The sequence below is a fragment of the Paroedura picta genome, chromosome 2, assembly GCF_049243985.1.
Source record: "Paroedura picta isolate Pp20150507F chromosome 2, Ppicta_v3.0, whole genome shotgun sequence".
Lineage (NCBI taxonomy): Eukaryota > Metazoa > Chordata > Lepidosauria > Squamata > Gekkonidae > Paroedura > Paroedura picta.
In genome coordinates, this window is record NC_135370.1 from 127,732,001 (window position 1) to 127,750,749 (window position 18,749).

Below are 18,749 nucleotides of genomic sequence, written 5' to 3' on the forward strand. Positions count from 1 at the left end.
CATGATGCTATTGGAGGGACCACAGACATTTATAGACAGTGCACTACGATGGTTCAGAACTGCAAAGAAGAGGTGAACAATAGAAGAAAGCAATTTACCTCAAGATCAGCTCAATCATACTTTGCTAACCAGACTCAAGCAGCTGGGAGTAAGCCTTGGGAGTAAGCTTGCCCTCTCAGTTGACTGCCTGTGGTAACTCATGAAGTCAAGAAATGGAAACCAGGTAAAATGCCACCTTTGCCTCTTCCCTTCTAATGTTTTGTCTGGATTGATTCAGAGAGATCTAGACTTATTTTTATGAAACCACTTTCCTATCAGACCTTAACATTTTAGAATTAAAAACAAAATTCCCTGAGTACTCTACTGGTAGGTAGATCTAGGGTGAGCTATTTCAAAGGCAGCTAGGTCTCCTATACCTTCAGTAGCTACACAGAAAGGGCTTTCTAGCAAGGGCCACTTCTGTCCCCCTTGCATGACAGACTGCACCAGCTGATATAAGGTCTTGGAAGGTGGAGGTACCACTATGGAGGGTAGTCATTTTGGCCTTGTCTGCTCTGACCCTTTGCAAGTTTAATGCACATTTGTCCATTCCCCATTTGCTTCCTTTTAGAAACTGGTATATAGACACATAGCTGCTGTGCTTTCATGCTGCTGTGGACTACAGAGATTTCTTCCCATTGAACTCCACTCGGGTCCTTCCCCCCAGGTCCACTGCCAGGTATTTCCCGACCCAGAGTTGGCAACTCTACCCCATGCTAGGTTGATGCATATCTGCTTACTCACTGAGCCATTCTGTCATCCCATTCACTGCTGTATAGGGAAAACCTCAACTACAGAAGCTTCCCTTAAGGCGAAGATGAATTGGGAGGGGAAAGCTTTTGCTTAGTGAACATGCATCATGTTTAGGTTAAAACTTAGGAGACCTGCAGGAACAGCATCAAAAGTGGCAATCCTAGCCCCGCACAGAATGAAGCCCTTGGCTGGTGTCTGGCAGACAGAGAGTTAATTCCAAACTGAGCACTGGGGAAATTGAACTGGAGTCTGCAGAACCAATCAGAATCTTAATTAGCTGGGGTGGGGGGACAGAGAGAAGAGAAGAAACACCTTAATAGCCATGAGGAACAAAATTTGAAGCTTTAGTTTCTTAATCTTGGGGTCTGTTACGTTATGGCGTGTTTTTTTTTTTCAAAATGTTTTTCATGATTAGCCTATAAAAAAGCCTCAAGAATGTAAACTTTGGTGAAGAAACTAGTGGCTCAAGGCCTTTTAAGCAACTTAAAGCTTTTATTAGTTTCTGTAGATTTTAAAATGGAGTAAATTAAAACCAAGTCAAGATTGAGGGGGGCGGGTTCAGTTGGTCGCCTTCCAGTTATTTGGTGACGGGAAGAGTCAGTGATGTATCAGGATCAAGAATCTGATGTCCCCCAACTATCAAGCTGTCCAACAGGCGAGTAATGATCAGCAATATTGCAAAAGCGGAAGTGGCAAAAGACGAAAGCAGTTCCGTATGAAATCTGCCAGGTGATAAGTTTCCTCAGGTCCCACCTTCTCCTCAAAGGCTTAGTCCTCCTGCTCTGATTACACTTCACAAATGTGGACTCCAGCACAAGCCAGAACGACAGCACAGGCTGCCAGTGCTGAATTCATGTTGCCTTCCCTTATATTCCAGCCAGGGCAGATTTCAATGGTTACATTTTAAGAGTCGAGGTCCTTACCGATGGGTTCCCTCCATTGACTTGCATGTGCTGACCATTGTGCCCTGTTCAGTCTTTACTAAATGCCTCTTCTCAGTACAGTGCCACTGGAAGTCAATTATTCCTGCTTTACAGGGACTGAAGCTGATTGTTTGTTCAAGGCCATACTAAGTGACGGTGGTAAGTGACATGGTGAGCTCCCAACTCTGGGATCGTTGTCTTACTCTGGCCCTATGAAACATGTGGCCTAACCCATTTTTCAGAGTGTTCCCTTCCTAAGAGGTGCTGAATAGCTGTTGAACGATCCACTGTTGTGCAGCCTGTGCATGATGTCTGTGGTTGGGATGACATCTTCCTTCATATTTTTCATCCTAGGTAAAGTGTAGTGTGGAAACCTCTTTTCAAAGCACCACAGTTTGGAATCTGCCAGTCCAAGCTCATGTCATTTTATTTATAGCTCAGGCCAGGTTTAGACTAGTGACATCGTGGGCAGCAACAATTTTTCCTTTAGGAACCCATGTATCTCAAGTCTGTTCATGGCTTATGCAGTTCCTATTAAAGAGATGCTTCCATATGAGGCAAATAACATATATGCCTTGGGTAGATCACTCCATGTGCCAACTGCATGCGTTTGCCTGGGTTTCGTTCTCTGTGTTTGTATGTGTGTGAGTGGGGAGCTGAAGCTGCCCGCAGGCTTCCCATTGTGGGCATATTATTATAGCATTTATATGCCACCCTTCCCTGGTGTCTCGAGGTGGTTCACAAGATTAGAATACACACAGCACAATATAAATTATATGACGTTTAAAAATACTGTTAACAGTGATTTAAAATAAGTAGCACCAATACCCTCGGAATCATCTCCAGTTTCCAGGAGATGGGGAGCAGCGAGACATGAAGATCATCTTCAGTAGATGCAAATGGGTGAGTTTGGGTTGGGAGGCCGGCAGACATTAGATGCAATCTGTCCCCCCCCAGGCCCACTCGGGGCTACAGCAACTGGCAGCAGAAGGCTGGAGGGCTGTATGAGAGAGCAGGTTGTTCTTTGTTGCCGCCATCAATTATATCGGGTTTTATGCTATTTTATATTTTATGTAAACTGCCATGAGCCGGTTGGGCCAAGAATGGTGGTCTATACATTCAATTATAAATAAATAACTAAAATCTTTGTTACTCAACCATATCAGAAAAGAGACTAACACAGGTGATAATGAATATAGCCTATTTGTATCACTGGAAGAGCTTCACTGACAAACTCTCAGGATTCTCTTGCCGTCTAAAGAGCTTGAGACCATTGTGTGGAGTGGGTTTTTTTTTGTTTTTGCCACCCAGTGGCAGACAACTTATGGTGACTCTGCCGTGTTTTCAAGGCAAGAGACATTCAGAGGCCATTTGCCTTTGCGTGTCTTTGCGTAGCAACCTGCCGGTTAATAGCTGAGGAAAACTGAACGTTTCTAGGGATGCTACAACAAAATTCAAGTCCAGTAAGCAGCTTAAAGACCACCCACAATTTTCAGGGGATGCTAGTGTCTGGTGCTAGGGTCTGAACCAGATCAGTGGAGTACTGAGGTTCTAGGGATGCTTACCTGGAGCCCAACGAGGTGTGATGGCATCCTAGTGACGGTCCCAAAGACGACGCTGCCTTTAAAAAGTAGTTTTAAAATGCTGTGGGGTCCCAATCCTGATTGAGTTCTCAGCATGGTGGTCTGGTTTGTCCACTGCCCATGTGCAAGTGTGCATATATGTGCATGCATGTGTGGTCATTTCAGCACTTGATAAGGTTGGGAAGGGGAGAAACAGGAGCATCTCTGCCCACCGTGCTGCAGGCCCAGTCAGGACTCAGTTGTTGCAACATTTAAAAATGTATTTGAAAGGCAGCTGCTAGTCAGCTGCTAGGATGCTGTCTTGCCTAGCATGGCCCTCGGACACTTAACTTTGTGATTCGGTCATGTATAGAGGAATACGGAAAACAAATATAATTTTTAGATATCTCGTGTAGGTGTGACAGGTGAAGAGTGCTTGAGGAAACTCACCAAGTCAAATATGATAAAATCATAAAATCATAAAACAGCAAAAACATTGTGAAAACGAACACTTTCCAGTCGCCTGGCCCCAAGCCTCCAAGGTAAGACCCAGCACCAGAAAGAGATGGGCAGCCAACATAGCTCCTTCGGCCAACAGCACAATGCCTTCCTTCTTCTTCAACACTGATCACAACCAACTTTCCCTTGAAACAGCACATGAAGCCCAAAAGCACAATCCTTGATGATCATTTCACTGTCATGGGGCCATAAATAACTTCAGAACATTTGCCTGTAATGATAATAAACAAGAAGCCAAAAGATGGGGTGGGGTGGCTTCTTACTTCAAGGCAGCGTGTGAAATTCAACACCTGGCAGTCTTCAAGCAAAGGCTAGATACACACTTTTTTTGGATGCTTTAGGATGGTTAGGGCTGATCCTGCATTGAGCAGGGGGTTGGACTAGATGGCCTGCATGGCCCCTTCCAACTCTATGATTCTATGATTCTACCTGACCCTGGTTCTTTCCTCTGCTTGTGATATCCAGGATATTTGCTATGGTAAGAGAAGGCATGGCAACCCTCTTGTCAGTGCAATTCTTGAAAGCAGAGGAGCCCTTCCAAGTCTTGGCTTGGTAACCGATTGAATTCTTGGCTTCCTGTCCCACAGAACCTTCCCTTCCCATCAGGTTCCTGCATTTCACTCTAGCCGCCTACTCTCTGCTTTTCTCTTTCAGCCCCCCCCCCCCCAGGGCTTCCACTCTGGGAGTTCTTCCCAATCAGCTCTCTAGCCTTCAGCCTCCTTGCCTGTCCTGCTCTTCTCCCCAGCTCATTGTTCCCTGGATGCTCTGTGAAATTTGAATCTCTGCCGAATGTACAAGTATTCTTTCTCACAGAAACTGGTCTGTAAACCTTTTATTGCTGACAAAGAAAATCCTTGAGCAATTAGAAACTCATAATTACGGCTGTTTTGTTATTTGTTATCTTTCATTTAGGAAGGCATGCCATGATGACAGACAAGACGACATGCGTTAGATGTAATAATAAAAATCAGATTCTTGTGGAAACTCGGGGGGGGGGGAGGGAGAGAAGTAGGCATTGCACCCTCCATTGTATGTCCATTCTGGATCTCACCTGGCCGATGCAAATAGACTACCCCCCCCACACACACACACCATGAACAGGTGCATGTGAAGCAGCCTAATAATGAATCAGATCCATGGTCTATCAAGGTCAGTATTTTCTCCTCTGGCTGGCAGCTGCTCTCCAGGGTGTCAGGCTGAAGTCTTTTGTGTTACCAGCCACCTGATTCTTTAAAGTGGAGATGCCAGGAACTGGACAGGGGAACTTCTGCAGGCCAAAGATGTGCTGTCACTGAGCACTGGCCTCTCCCGTAAGGAATTGGCTCCTCCACCAAATGTCGTTAGGGTCTCCAACAAGTTGGACAGGGATGAATATATCTAAGAAGTTGAGTTCAGAATGGAGCTTATGTGTAGACGGATTTCTGTTCTTTCCTTCAACTCTGGGCCTTCCCTCCCCCTTTATTCTTTCTATGCTCACACCCCACTGCCGCTATGCATGTCGATAGCTCACTTATTGGAGCTATCTGGATTCTTTCCTGAAACCATTTTCGAGGCGTATCTGATACAACTTAAGTGGCATGTCTTCCACCAATCGCTTGCATCGGTGCACAGTGGAAAGAAATCAATGCATTGAGAATCTTTCTACAAATGTTTTTTCGGCTTGCAAAAGACTCTACATCAATGTTTGTTATGGAGATCTTGTCTATAAAGTCAGCTTGAGTGTATCCTGGTTCACCTTTCAGGAAAAAGAAATGAGACTCGTGAGCAATGTCAAAACCAAAATGAAACAGCATCATGAGTTTGCCTGCAAGACCCTGAGGAAAGGCTTAGTACCTGTTTCTGCCACCCACTTGGATCCCTGAGATATGATGTCAGAGGAGGATATGAGAGAATCTGAAGACCAAGAGTCGGTTTATATACCCCACTTTTCACTACTGGGAGGAGTCTAAAAGCAGCTTTCAATCGCCTTCCCTTCCTCTCCCCACAAGAGACACCCTGTGAAGTAGGTGGGGCTGAGGGAGCTCTGACAGAGCAGAGAGGACCAGCACTATCAGGGCCACCCAGCTTGCTGCATGTGGAGGGGCAGGGAATCAGACCTGGCTTGCCACATTAGCGGTTGTGGCTCTCAGTCAGGGCACCAGGCTGACTCTTTTGGTCTGATCTCCCTCTCTGCCGTGGGAACTGGCTTGGCACTGGGGGGCCCGTCCCCCACCCTCAGCCTGACCCGTCTCTTAGGGTTGTTGTGAGGCTAAAGCGGAGGGCTTCCCTCGGGGAGACAGGCAGACTGTAAATGGAGTCAGGAAAGGTGGGCTCCTAGCCGTGCTTACTGAGAAGGGGGTCCCGCGGCCTGCTTGGCACCCTCCACAACCACGGTGGCGTCGGACGCCCTTGAGGATGGCCCTGAAAACGGGGTCAGGAGAGGGTCGCGGGCTCCGTTCCTCCTGCGCCCGGCTGCGGCGTCTTTTTCGGGGCGGCGCGGCATGCCTAACCTGTCGTGGGCGGCGGGGGGGGGGGGGGGCTGCAGCGGCGGCGGGCAGGCTGGGCTGGCTCCGCCCCTCCCCGGCGCCGAGCTTTATAATGGCCCTCGCGCGGGCCCGGGCGGCAGGCGCAGCTCTTAACCTGTTGCAGCTCGAGGGGGCAGGCCGAGCGCTGCCAGCCGCACACGGTCGACGCCGCCGGCCCCCGAGCCACCATGCCGGCCCGAGCGCGGGGCTGCGCGCCTGCCCGCCTCCTCTTGGCACTGCTGGTCCTCCTGCCGCGGGCCCACAGCCAGCGCGCCAGCGGGCCCCGGGTGAGTGCGGGCGGGGCAGGAGGGGCGCTGCCTGGCTCTGGCGCTCTCGCTGTCAAGACCGGCGGCGGCGGGGGAGGGGGGGCGGCACGGAAAGCCTGGCCCGGGCGAGACGCGCCCAGGAGGGCTTGGAGGGGGCGCCGCGATGCTCCCCCTGCCCCCCACCCCCGGGGCCCGCGTTGGCTTCTCGCCTTGGTCCCCCACCGGTGGCGGCGCCGGGTCCCTGTGCCTGGCGCTGCTCGGGTCCTGGGCGTGAAGCGCCGGCGCGGCGGGGAGCCCCAGAGGCGGCTCGCCTTCGCCGGACCTCGGACGGAGTTGCCGCGCGCTATGCGCACTGTCCCTTCCCCGGGGCGTCAAGGAAAGCTCCCTTTGCAAATCCAAAAGGGCATCCTCTCTTCACCGCCACGACCTTCCCCCCGAAAGGGCTGAGAGCTCGGCGCCTTCGTCAGGGAACAAGTTGGCATCCGCAGAATCCTGTCAAGGATGTTGCCTTGCAGGAGCTGCCGAAGCTCAAGCTCTCCTCTCTCAGTCCCGGGAGGGATCCCGCTGAAAGGGGTGGTGGCGGTGGGGGTGGGGTGGGGTGGGGTGGGGAGGATCGGTCTGCAGGTCCGTGTGCCGGGGACTTTCCCCATAACAGACTCTTGCTTGAATTGAAGCTGGCCAATGCCTTTAAGATGCAGACTGGGCCACTAGAAGACGGACTAATATCCAAGGCAAACCTGGAAATAATTCTTAGGCAGAAGTTTTTACTTAGAAAAGGGGCAGAACACAAAAGAATCGAAATTGTTTTGTGCTGGTCGTCATTGGCTGGCCACTGTGCAACTGGATTATAAAAATAATGCCCCCGTCTTAGTGATCTGTCTGCAACATTCATATGTGTTTTGTTCATAAAAGGGTCGACAGGGTACAGCTAGCTATGTAGCAGCAGCCACCAAAATACAGTAGTTCAGATCCAGTGGATGTCCTATATCCTTAGAAGTCAGGAATAGCAGTAGGCTGGGGGATTACGGGAGTCCATGGAAGGGGTGTCTTTCCCTGAATCTGCACTGCATACTCAGAGCAGCTGTTTTCTAGCCATGCTTCTAGATGAGGGGTTGGCAGTCTATGGAGTCTCTGCAAGTGTTCACTTGGGCCCCAGTGGCGTGGGATCCAAGGTTTTAATTAGGAACCCTTGAGCTGAAAAAGTGGAAGGAATTCTGATGCCAGCTCCTATAAAACACACAGGCTTGTCTATCAAACTAAACCCATGTAGACCATTTTTATATACTTGCATTTATGAGCCTCTCTAATTGCTCCCTGTACTGTATCTGGGGAGGGGGGGGGGTAAACACTAGTTCAAGAGACCCCCAAACCCAACAAAAACCAGCTGCAGATTTCTCACCTTCCCGCTGCACAAGTTCACTAAACTTTACTCTGAGGCACTAATCAAAGTTTCTTTTCCATCCTGGTTCTCAGCAAATCCCCACTCTTTGTTGGGGAAGATCTATGACTTTTAAAACTTTTAACTTGTTTCCTCTTCGGTGTAAAGCTGTGGATTTAATGGATGTTTAACTCGTAAATCCCACATCCTCCCCCTTCTCAAATGATTTGTTTGAAAAGTATGGGTCTTTTATTCTGTGCCTGCTAGTTTGTAAGCATGTTGAAACTCAAAGGGGGTTATCCTATCAGATGCACTTCCCCTTGATCATTAGGCTCTGCCAATAAAGCTGTCACTAGTAGAGAGATGCTGTGCTTTATGCTACTATCTGCATAACAAAACAGTATCTGAATAATTCATTGTGGCTTTAATGGTGGTTAAGCCATGTTGCTCATGGGTTTTGCCGATTCTTGGATTAGATCTGCAATGAGAGAACTCAAACAGTAAGTTGGCTAAATTCTATTCCTTTCAGGAATTGCCTTCACATCTTAAGGGGGCGGGGAGCTAGTTGCAACTGATTTGATCTTCCTGAAAGTGGAAAGTGCAGAGTAGCAAAAGACATGCCAGGGAAAGTGGAGCCCTCAGAAGTACATCTCTTTCATTTAGCGGAAAAGAAAGACTTTGCCCTGCTCCTGAACCAGGCAAACATTTTATTCCTGTCTCTTAAACTGTGGCAGAGAAATTGTCCAGAGATTAGGTTGATGGGGAATGCGGGCTGACCCTAGTCTCCTAGTCAAATAAGAGGATGCCTCACCTGACCAGAAGAAATGACTGTTTACATCTTGCTACGTATCTATTTAAAATTCTGTTTTGTTCTTCTTTATATGGTTCCAAACTTTGAAAAGAAAGGTTTCTCTGGAAGGAGGAACCTGATCCTGTCAGAGTTCATTTCTACCCTAGATAGCTTCTAGTAGCACATAGTTAACATGTATGTTTCAGGTAGGCTTCTTCTCAAACATTACTCAGCAAACCAGTTGAGTCAGCCAGTGTCGTAAGAAGTCAGTCCATGCGAGTGCAATATCCTTCATGCCATATGATGCTGGGAAGGGGGGGGGGGTTGTATGGTGTAAGATATACTGCATACTTTGGGTGCCTCTTGTATACTATGGTGCTTACCCTTTTATGTGAAACTTCACATTTCCTTGTTAATGACATTAGTTCAGTGCTGAACTTCCTGATCTACTGTCAAATCTATTACTTCCTCTTCTCCATTTAAAACAAACTAATTTATTGGTAAAAGTAGGGGTGATTCCCCTTTCAACTCACATGAACTTTGAGCCTATTCGAGTGAACTCAGCAGCACCAAACCCTTTTTGCACATGTTGTTGCCTGCTGTTTTCAAGGAACGTCTGAAGCTCATTTTGTCTGAGAACAGCAGAGTCCAAACTGCAAAAGACAAATGCCTTAAAATGTTCCACCTTAACACACACACATTTTAAACTTACAGAATAGCAGTAGTTGGTGCAAACTATGACAAAGAAGACAATTATTTGTATCAACCTGGAATGTGGGCTTCCCTAGATAACGGTCAATGTCTGCTGGCTAATTGGCTGGGGAATAGCGGAACATCTGGGTTTGGTGTCCCCTCTCTGCTTGAAAGGTGAACAGTTCTCTGGAAGAAGAAAACAAGCATCCCAGGCTGTGTGTCAGTCAGCGAGGCACAATGAAAACACAATGTAATTAATCACACTTGAGTTCAATTAATTCTTCCCCTGGCTTGGCTTACCCACTATATCAGATTGTTCATTTACATTTTCTTCCATAGTTTCCATCAGGCCATTCCTCTTGTTTGCATTTTCCCACAGTACAGCAAAGGCTTTTAAAGGTAATCTGAGTATAAGATGGAAGTCCAAGATAGATGGTGGTGGGAGGGACGAGTGTGCTTGGCACAGTATCCATAGAGCTCCTTTGTATGCAGTGTTTATGGTGACAGTGGGCAGGAGAACAGCAGCAGTTTCTTTCCCACTTGGCCCTTCACTGTGTCTGGCAAAAGACTGATGCCATGTATTGAAGTTGAATATGTGCTAGCAGTATCTTGTCATACTGCTGAGGACTGCAGAGCTACTATTTTTCATTGGTTTAGGAAAATAATGAAACAGGTCTCAGGTGCAGAGCAGACCATAATACAACTAAGAAGAATAAGCCTTGGTGAAAAGAATGGAAAGGTGCTACCATCAAAAAAGTCCTTACAGCTGCAGGCAGGGGCACAGAGACCAGGGCTTGAGAAGACGCTCTTAACTGGTAGGCTGGGCTTAGGCTTGAAGGGCTCTAAAGAACATCCCATCCAGCTGTAACATGGAGCCAGGGGACTGCTATGTAGGAAAAAAACACTTGCTCCTGTCCTGAGTTGTAGTAGAAGGCACTGAGTGCGATTCAGATGCAACCATGTGCAATATCCCCCTGTGCAGATTATCAGTGTGTTCCCTACAGAAATGCTAGACATTAAAGGGGTTATTTGCTTCATATCCTGCCTTTCTCCCTAATGGGCAACTGAAGCAGGATACATCATTCTCCTGCCCCCCCCCCCCATTTTGGGGGGCAGGGATGTCTGGCATCTAGTATCATTGTGGTAAGTCCCCAGTATTTCTGTTTACTGTAAAGCTCAGTGCCCCATAAGAGAAAACCCTTTTCTTTCCTGGGCAGAAATAAACTTATTTTGTTTATTCCATTGTCAAGCCTGTTGAATTCAGATTGATTTGAACTCGAGTCTTCCTCTCCCCCCCCCCCATTGAAACAGGAAAGTGTTCTGCACGTGGTTAGGGTAGTTCAGAAGGGGGGAGGCAAATGGAGACTCTTTCTTTGTTTTCTTGAAGGGACGGAGAGGATTTAAGAAGTCAGAGGAGGGAGGAAAAAATCCTTTCTTTTCTTGAAGGGGGGGGGGAAGAGGATTGAAGAAGGCAGAAAAAAATCCAAGACCAACAGAAGTTGAGAGAAATTACTGGCTTCTCCTTTAAGGCAGGCTTGTCACATGACCACCTGTGGCCAATCATGGGTTCCCTACCACGGAGGAGAGCCCAGATTCAAAACAATGAGATTTTAAAATATATTGAGCATTAAAAGCACTCCAAGATATCGCACAATAAAGGTAGGTTGACTCTGGATCAATCCTTCTTGCTGCAGAAAATTTAAATCGCCCCAAATCAAAAGGGATATCGCATTCTGTGTAGAGGGCAGGGACTGAATCAACCTGGAGTTGGAATAAAAGCTCCGTGCCGTTTACACCCTGATGTTGTGGTAGGGATTCTTAAGTTACCAGGAAATTAAGAGCAAGTTGCCTCTGGCAAGAGGATGTGTGGAGGCCTGCCTCCTTCACAGCTGTGTAGCCACAGGAGTACCATTCATAACTACAAAGACTTTGAGTTTCAGTGTCAATGTGTATGGCTTCCAGATATGCTTGAGCTCTACTATTCTTTATGGTTTGTTTGGTTTATTTTAACAAGTTATGTACTACAGAACACTGGCCATATATTTTTCTTGTCTGAATGCATGTGAAAACTGGCAGAGTAATCTGATCAACACAACCTTTTTGGAGGACAAAGTGGTGATAGAGAAAGTGGTGCTGGGAGGAAGGGTTTAGATTTGTTAAGCACTGGAGAAATTTCTGGGACAAGCTGAACCTGTACAAAAGAGGTGGGCTTCACCTGAACCAAAAGGCAACCAGGCTGTTGGTGGTTAATCTCAAAAAGGGAAAGCCGATAGGAACTGGAGAACCCTTGGGCAAGTATGTCAATAACTATTTAGGTACAATAGGTATCTCAAAAGCATGGTGGAATGGGGAAAATATATGGCATATAGTCATTCCTGGGTATAAACTATATAGACAGGACAGGGAGGGATAGCTTGGTGGCATAGAATCATCAAATAAGTTAGAAAATGTCAGGGAAATTAACTCAACAAAAGCAATAAGGGTAGAAATACTGGGCCTTAACGGTTACTTAAGACAGGGTTATATTATTGTCAACCTGATCAAATCCTTAACACTGATCTTGTGATGGAGAAGGAAACAAGGGAGGTGACTAAAACAGATAACATTATTATACTGGGAGACTTCAACAACTCTCACATTGACTGGGTAAGCATCTAGTTTAGTCACACTGTAGAAATGAGATTCCTAGACATCATAAATGATTGTACTGGAACAGTTGGTCACAGAGCCAATCAGAACGTTAGTGATCTTGGTTCTGAGTGAGTCCCAAGGCCTCATGAGAGATGTAGAGGTTGTTACATCAATTGGGAGCACTAAAATAATAAGGTTCCAAGTGCTAAAGTAATAGCCACAAGTAAGTAAAGGATTACATTTTCCTCACTAAGACCGTTTATGTACTGGAGGTTTCATGCTGGGCTGCAAGCTGGAGTTTGTCGTGGCAGGTTGCCCCACCTCTTCCTGCACCCGCACAGGGGAGCATTTGGTCCAGTATGCGTCATCCACCCACAATTTGTGTTCCTGCATGGGAGCTGGGGCAGTAAAGTTCCCAGTGCGTAAACGGTCTAAGAGAAAGTTTAGTGACAGGCAACTCCAAACAGTAATTGGCTAGCAATCACTAAGAGGGAATAGATATAGGAACTGTGTGCTGGAGAAAGAATATTCTGATTCTGGTTGGCATACTGATGGAACCTGTCCGTGGTTAGCTGAATATCTGCTCTGAGAAGACATTTTGGGTAAAGGAAATAATATTTACTAAAGACTTAAAGCTGATCTATACAGTGTTTTATTTATTTATGATTTAAATTTATTGCCCACCTGATCCCCAAAGGCTCAAGGCGGGTTACAACATCTGGATAAAACCCCAACAAAACCCCTTAAAACAGACATAAAAACAGACATAAAATACTAATGTAATTCAAAGCCCCATGATGATAAGATGCTGCGGCAAAAAACTCAGCCCAGTTCTAACAATCCCAATAATGCATTCTGGAGGGAAAGGATAAGCAGAGGGATGGGACAGATATTTTGGCAGTGGAAATTTGGGCATTGAGGTGATACTCCCAATTCAGGTCACAAGAAGAGGGAACCCTGCTAATTAAAAAAGGGGAAATCTGGTACGGGGATATCTATCCTTAGATGCATTGTGTAGAAAGCTTGCTTCAGACTTCTCAGAAGTCTGAAGGAAACCTGTATCTCTAGGAAAGGAAAATTGAGGGTACTAATAAATGGATACCTGCCTTCTAGGGATGTCCCTCCCTATGAGAGCATTCAGAAGGAAAGGTTAATTGAAACTTAAACCTGTGCAATGGGTGTACTTGTGAGTGCATATTACCTTAAGCAATATTTCTTACCATCATAAGTCACACAGTTCAAAGTACAATTATACTTTCTGTTGGCTACAATTAAATTTAAGGCATTTAAATGTACATTAACCTTCTCTGCGTGCAAACCTTCATCTTTTAGGTGGTCCTGGTAAGTACATCACTAGTGACATTCTCCTTATTTTTAATATGCACTATATCAAAAGTTGTAGTCTTGGAGTTGGAGACTCCACCATAGCAGTTTGCTGCTGGTGTTCTTTACCTCGCTTAGCCAGCACAAAGTAGGCTGTGTGAAAAGTATACCTTCTCCCCCATAGGTATGGTTTTAATTTACCTATGGTCCACATGCTCACCAAATATTCCCTTTCTATTGCAAAGAGGTATTGTTCTCTCTCCAACAACTTTTTGTTTAGGTAAAGGATGAGATGTTGCTGTCCATCCTCCCCACACTGACTTAATATGGCCTTGATACTCTATTTACAGACATACCAATTGTAGATAATGGATTTAATGAAGTCAGGAGATGTAAAAACTGGCTCTGTGGTTAGTATCCCTTTAAGATGGTCAAAAGCAGTTTGGCACTCTGCCTTCCAAGTTAGTCTGTCTGGCTAGGATGTTTTTTTTTTGTCCACACAATGGTACTAAACTTCAGTATAGGCCTCCTGTAGTATCCCATGGCCCCTATAAAAACTCAAACTTTTTTGTGGAGGGTCTTGGATTGCCTGTCTTTTGCTCTGTATTGGCCCTTTATCTTCTTTAATTCAGACTGATTCGGATTGCTGTTCTTTTTCAATTTTGGGTCTTTCATTAACTGCCTGAATTTTGGCTAACTGTATCTGCTGTTCTTTTTCTGCCTCAATTTGGGGCTTTCTTTGCTTCTGTTTTTGCCGGTTCAGTTTTCATTCTCATAATTTCTAACTCCTGGCCCCTGATTCCCTTGCTTTCATTTCCTTCTCTAGGTCTATGAGGTGGTACCATTTCTGATAGGATTTTTTTTTTGATAATTCATTTCAAATTTTTGTTTCTGTGGTGGGACAAACTACTTGCGGACTTTATTTCGTATCACAGTGATGTCACCAAATATAATGGACCCACACACAGTTCTCTGCTCTGAGATAAAACTTTACCTCCAAAATAGAATTATATCCCTCACAAATCGAGCTGACCTTGTAGCATGGGTTTTTTTTGCTTTGTTTTATATATATATTATTTATTTTCATGGGTTTTTTTTGTTGTTATAAAATGAAGCTGGTTGCCCTACCCTGTCTCTGACAGGTATTTTACCTTTAACTCAGCCCTGGAGCTTTAGGGAAAGTATAAGAGCCCTCTTTTCTTTAACCTTTGTGTAGAATGGCACAATATGAGCCTCTTGTGGCGCAGAGTGGTAAGGCAGCCGTCTGAAAGCTTTGCCCATGAGGCTGGGAGTTCAATCCCAGCAGCCGGCTCAAGGTTGACTCAGCCTTCCATCCTTCCGAGGTCGGTGAAATGAGTACCCAGCTTGCTGGGGGGGTAAACGGTAATGACTGGGGAAGGCACTGGCAAACCACCCCGTATTGAGTCTGCCATGAAAACGCTGGAGGGCGTCACCCCAAGGGTCAGACATGACTCGGTGCTTGCACAGGGGATACCTTTACTTTTACCTTTAGAATGGCACTGAGGCCTTGTTAACACCAAAAAACATAAGATTAAATTTTATAAAGAGGAAGGGTGCAGATGGAATGAGGAATTTAAGTTTTTAAATACAGATCTATTATTTTATAGGTTAAAAGTTCTTGGCTACACAGTTTCTTTAAGCTTTTCTTAGTTCTCAACTGAGAGGATGTAGTTACATATATTTTGTTTTTATCTCTGAGTTGTTCTGAACATCCATAGTCTCTAGAAGTCAGGTACCCTTCTGCTAGTACCCCCAGTTTCCCTCTGACTTCTGAGGAGAGACTTCTGATGAGTCTCTCCCACACATCTAAAGAAGTCCTCACACCTGATTTCACTTCTTTTTTTAAACTGGACAGTGTTCCTCCTTTTTTTCCTTTGAAAAATTCTCCCCTCTCCTTTTGGCCTAGATTGGGAGTATCACCTCACTGCCCAAATTCCTCCTGCCAATATATCTGTCCTAGTTATCCAAACACTGTGTTGATCAGCTTTCAGTCTTTAGCAAAGATTATTTAACTAAAACTCCTCAAAGCAAACGTTCAGCTAACCAAGGACAGGTTCTGCCAGTATGCTAACCAGAATCAGAATAATCTCCCTCCAGCACACAGCTACTATATCTTGGTTGCTAGCCAATTAGAGTGCTTGGAGCTGTCTGTCACTAATTCCTCTTTGTGAGGAATTTTAACCCTTTACTTACTTGTGGCTGTTACTTCAGCACTTGGAACCTTATTATTTTATTGCTGTCAATCACAATAACTACAATGTGATTAAATTCAGCATTCAGATCAATGGAAAGTTACCCCTAAAGTCCAAAATAGCAACATTTTATTTCAAAAGAGGAAAAAGAATTGTAGGTCAACAATCAAGAATGTAAAAAGAGATTTTGAGAAAGTAGGTTTGTTAAAGCATCAAGAAAAACAATGCACATTTTAAACAAAATCCAGAGCAGGAAATCAGCTAGAGAAACAATTGGACCTCTGGATGACAAAGGAATCAAAGATTGTCAAAAAAAAAAAAAAGATGAAGGGATGGCAGAGAAGATGTATGGGTTTTTTATTGTTGTTGTTTGTTTTACACAGTCCCTATTGTCAGGAAGGGATTTTGAAGAACTGAACCAAATTAAGGTAACCAGAGCTGAAATTCTAGACTTGCTGGGGAAATCCGTCTCGGGGTCCTGATAGCATGTGCCCAGGAGTTTGTAAGAAATTCAAATGTCATAGAATCATAGAGTTGGAAGGGGACATACAGGCCATCTAGTCCAACCCCCTGCTCAATGCAGGATCAGCCCTAAGCATCCTAAAGCATCCAAGAAAAGTGTGTATCCAACCTTTGCTTGAAGACTGCCAGTGAGGGGGAGCTCACCACCTCCTTAGGCAGCCTATTCCACTGCTGAACTACTCTGACTGTGAAATTATTTTCCCTGATAGCCTAGCCTATATCATTGTAGTTTAAACCCATTACTGCGTGTCCTTTGCTCTGCAGCCAATGGGAACAGCATCCTTTCCTCTGCAACCAAATGACAAACTTTCAAATACTTAAAAGAGAGCCAGTTTGGTGTAGTGGTTAGGAGTGCGGACTTCTAATCTGGCAGGAAGGGATTTTGAAGAACTGAACCAAATTAAGGTAACCAGAGCTGAAATTCTAGACTTGCTGGGGAAATCCGTCTCGGGGAACCAGGAAATTACAGACCAGACAATTGAAGAACTGATAGGGACAAAACCTGGTGAGGGAAAATCAGCATGACTTCTGCAAATAGAGGTCCTGCCTCACTAACCTTTTGGCGTTCTTTGAGAAAGCGAACAAACATGTAGACAATCGTGACTCAGTAGACATTGTATATTTGGACTGATACCTCACCAAAAGACTTCAAGTGTAGGGTAACGATGTCTGAATCATAGTGGACATGTTTCAGAACGGCTGCCCAAACTCCTCAAATCTACGGATCGCTACCCATTTGTGATGCTCCATGTGGGGACGAATGACATGTCCCTGAATACCATCGCTCCTATTAAAAAAGACTATCAAGATCTGGGGAGGAAGCTCAAGCAAATGGGGGCACAAGTGGTTCTCTTCAATCTTGCCTGTCAAGGGAAGAGGAATTCGTCGGGAGAGGAAGATAATGGAGGTGAATCACTGGCTGCGTAGTTGGTGCCGGCAGGAGAGATTTGGTTTCTGGGACCATGGGATAGGCTTTCTTGAGGAAGGCCTACTAGCACCTGATGGACTGCACTTATCGAAACTGGGGAAGAATGTGTTTGGCAGGAACCTGGGGAGATTCATCAGGAGAGCTTTAAACTAAAGCCACTAGGGGAAGGAGACGATCAACATAGGGAGTGTATGGAAGGAAAACGATCGGAGGCAGCCCAACCAAAAGTAAAAGGATTCAGATGTCTTTATACTAACGCCCGAAGCATGGGCAATAAAAAGGAAGAGCTGGAACTTCTCATGCTGATGGAAAGGTATGATCTAGTAGGCATCACAGAAACTTGGTGGAATGATTCTCATGACTGGAATGTAATGGTGGATGGATATGAACTGTTCAGAAAAAACAGAATAGATCGAAGAGGTGGAGGAGTGGCACTGTATGTGAGGAAAGGGCTTACCTGTCAGGAAATTCTAGTGGAGGAGAACATATCTACAGTGGAAAGCATCTGGGTGAAAATAAGCGAGGGGAAAACAAACAGTGTGGTGGTTGGTGTCTGCTACCGACCGCCTGACCAATGAGAGGATGTGGATGCTGCACTTTGTGAGCAGCTTGAGAAAATATCCAAGCGGCAGGACCTTGTCATCATGGGTGACTTCAATTTCCCAGATGTGTGCTGGGAAACAAACTCTGTGAAGCGTCCTCAGTCATGCAACTTTCTGACCTGCCTGGCTGACAATTTCACTTATCAAATGGTAGATGAACCCACAAGAGGTTCAGCCATACTGGACTTTATACTGATCAACAGGCAAGAGTTGGTGGATGAGGTGAAGGAGGTGGGGACCCTAGGGGGAAGTGACCATGTCCTCATAGAATTCCTTTTGAGATGGGGAGCCAAGGAAGCTTGTAGCCAGACGCGGATGTTGGATTTTCGTAGGGCAAACTTTAATAAACTCAGAGACATGATGAGTGTCATACCATGGACGAGAATGCTGGAAGGGAAGGGAGCATGTGAAGGGTGGGCGCTACTCAAACAGGAGCTATTGCATGCTCAATCAATGACTCTCCCAGAAAGACGAAAACACTGCAGGAGTGCTAAGAAGCCTATTTGGATGAACAGAGAACTTCAAGAGGAACTAAGAAAGAAAAGGAAAATGTTCAGGAAATGGAGGGAAGGACAGAGCTCTAAAGAAGAGTACCTACAGGTTACTAGGCACTGTAGATCAATCATCAGAAAGGCCAAAGCTGAGAGTGAGCTAAGATTGGCCAGGGAAGCCCATTGTAACAAGAAAAGATTTTTCAGTTATGTGAGGAGCAAACGTAAAGTAAAGGAGGCAATAGGCCCACTGTTGGGTGCGGATGGACAAACTCTAACGGAAGATGCAGAGAAAGCAGAAAGGCTTAGTGCCTATTTTACATCTGTTTTTTCCCACAGGTCAAAGTGTTTAGGCACATCTAGAGATGGCCATAGCCAAAGGACAGTGTCTGGGTGGCAGGTTAACATGGATAGAGAGGTTGTCGAGAGGCATTTAGCTGCACTGGATGAGTTCAAATCCCCTGGTCCAGATGAAATGCACCTGAGAATACTCAAAGAACTTTCCAGAGAACTTGCACAGCCCTTGTCCATCATCTTCGGAACCTCTTTAAGGACTGGAGATGTCCCAGAGGACTGGAAGAGAGCAAATGTTATTCCGATCTTCAAAAAAGG

At 45.5% G+C, this 18,749-nt stretch overlaps 1 protein-coding gene across 2 annotated transcripts in view; it reads left to right on the forward strand.

Moving 5' to 3' along the window:
• The first annotated feature begins 6,355 nt into the window (after positions 1-6,355).
• The window catches only part of SMOC1 (SPARC related modular calcium binding 1), a 117,943-nt gene continuing 105,549 nt past the window's right edge, over positions 6,356-18,749 (forward strand). The window contains exon 1 of one of the 2 annotated variants that reach the window (XM_077322616.1): positions 6,356-6,587. In XM_077322616.1, coding sequence (XP_077178731.1) covers positions 6,489-6,587 — 99 coding nt within the window. In that variant the 5' untranslated portion in view covers positions 6,356-6,488. The remainder of the gene's footprint in view (positions 6,588-18,749) is intronic. The other variant, XM_077322617.1, reaches the window with a different exon arrangement.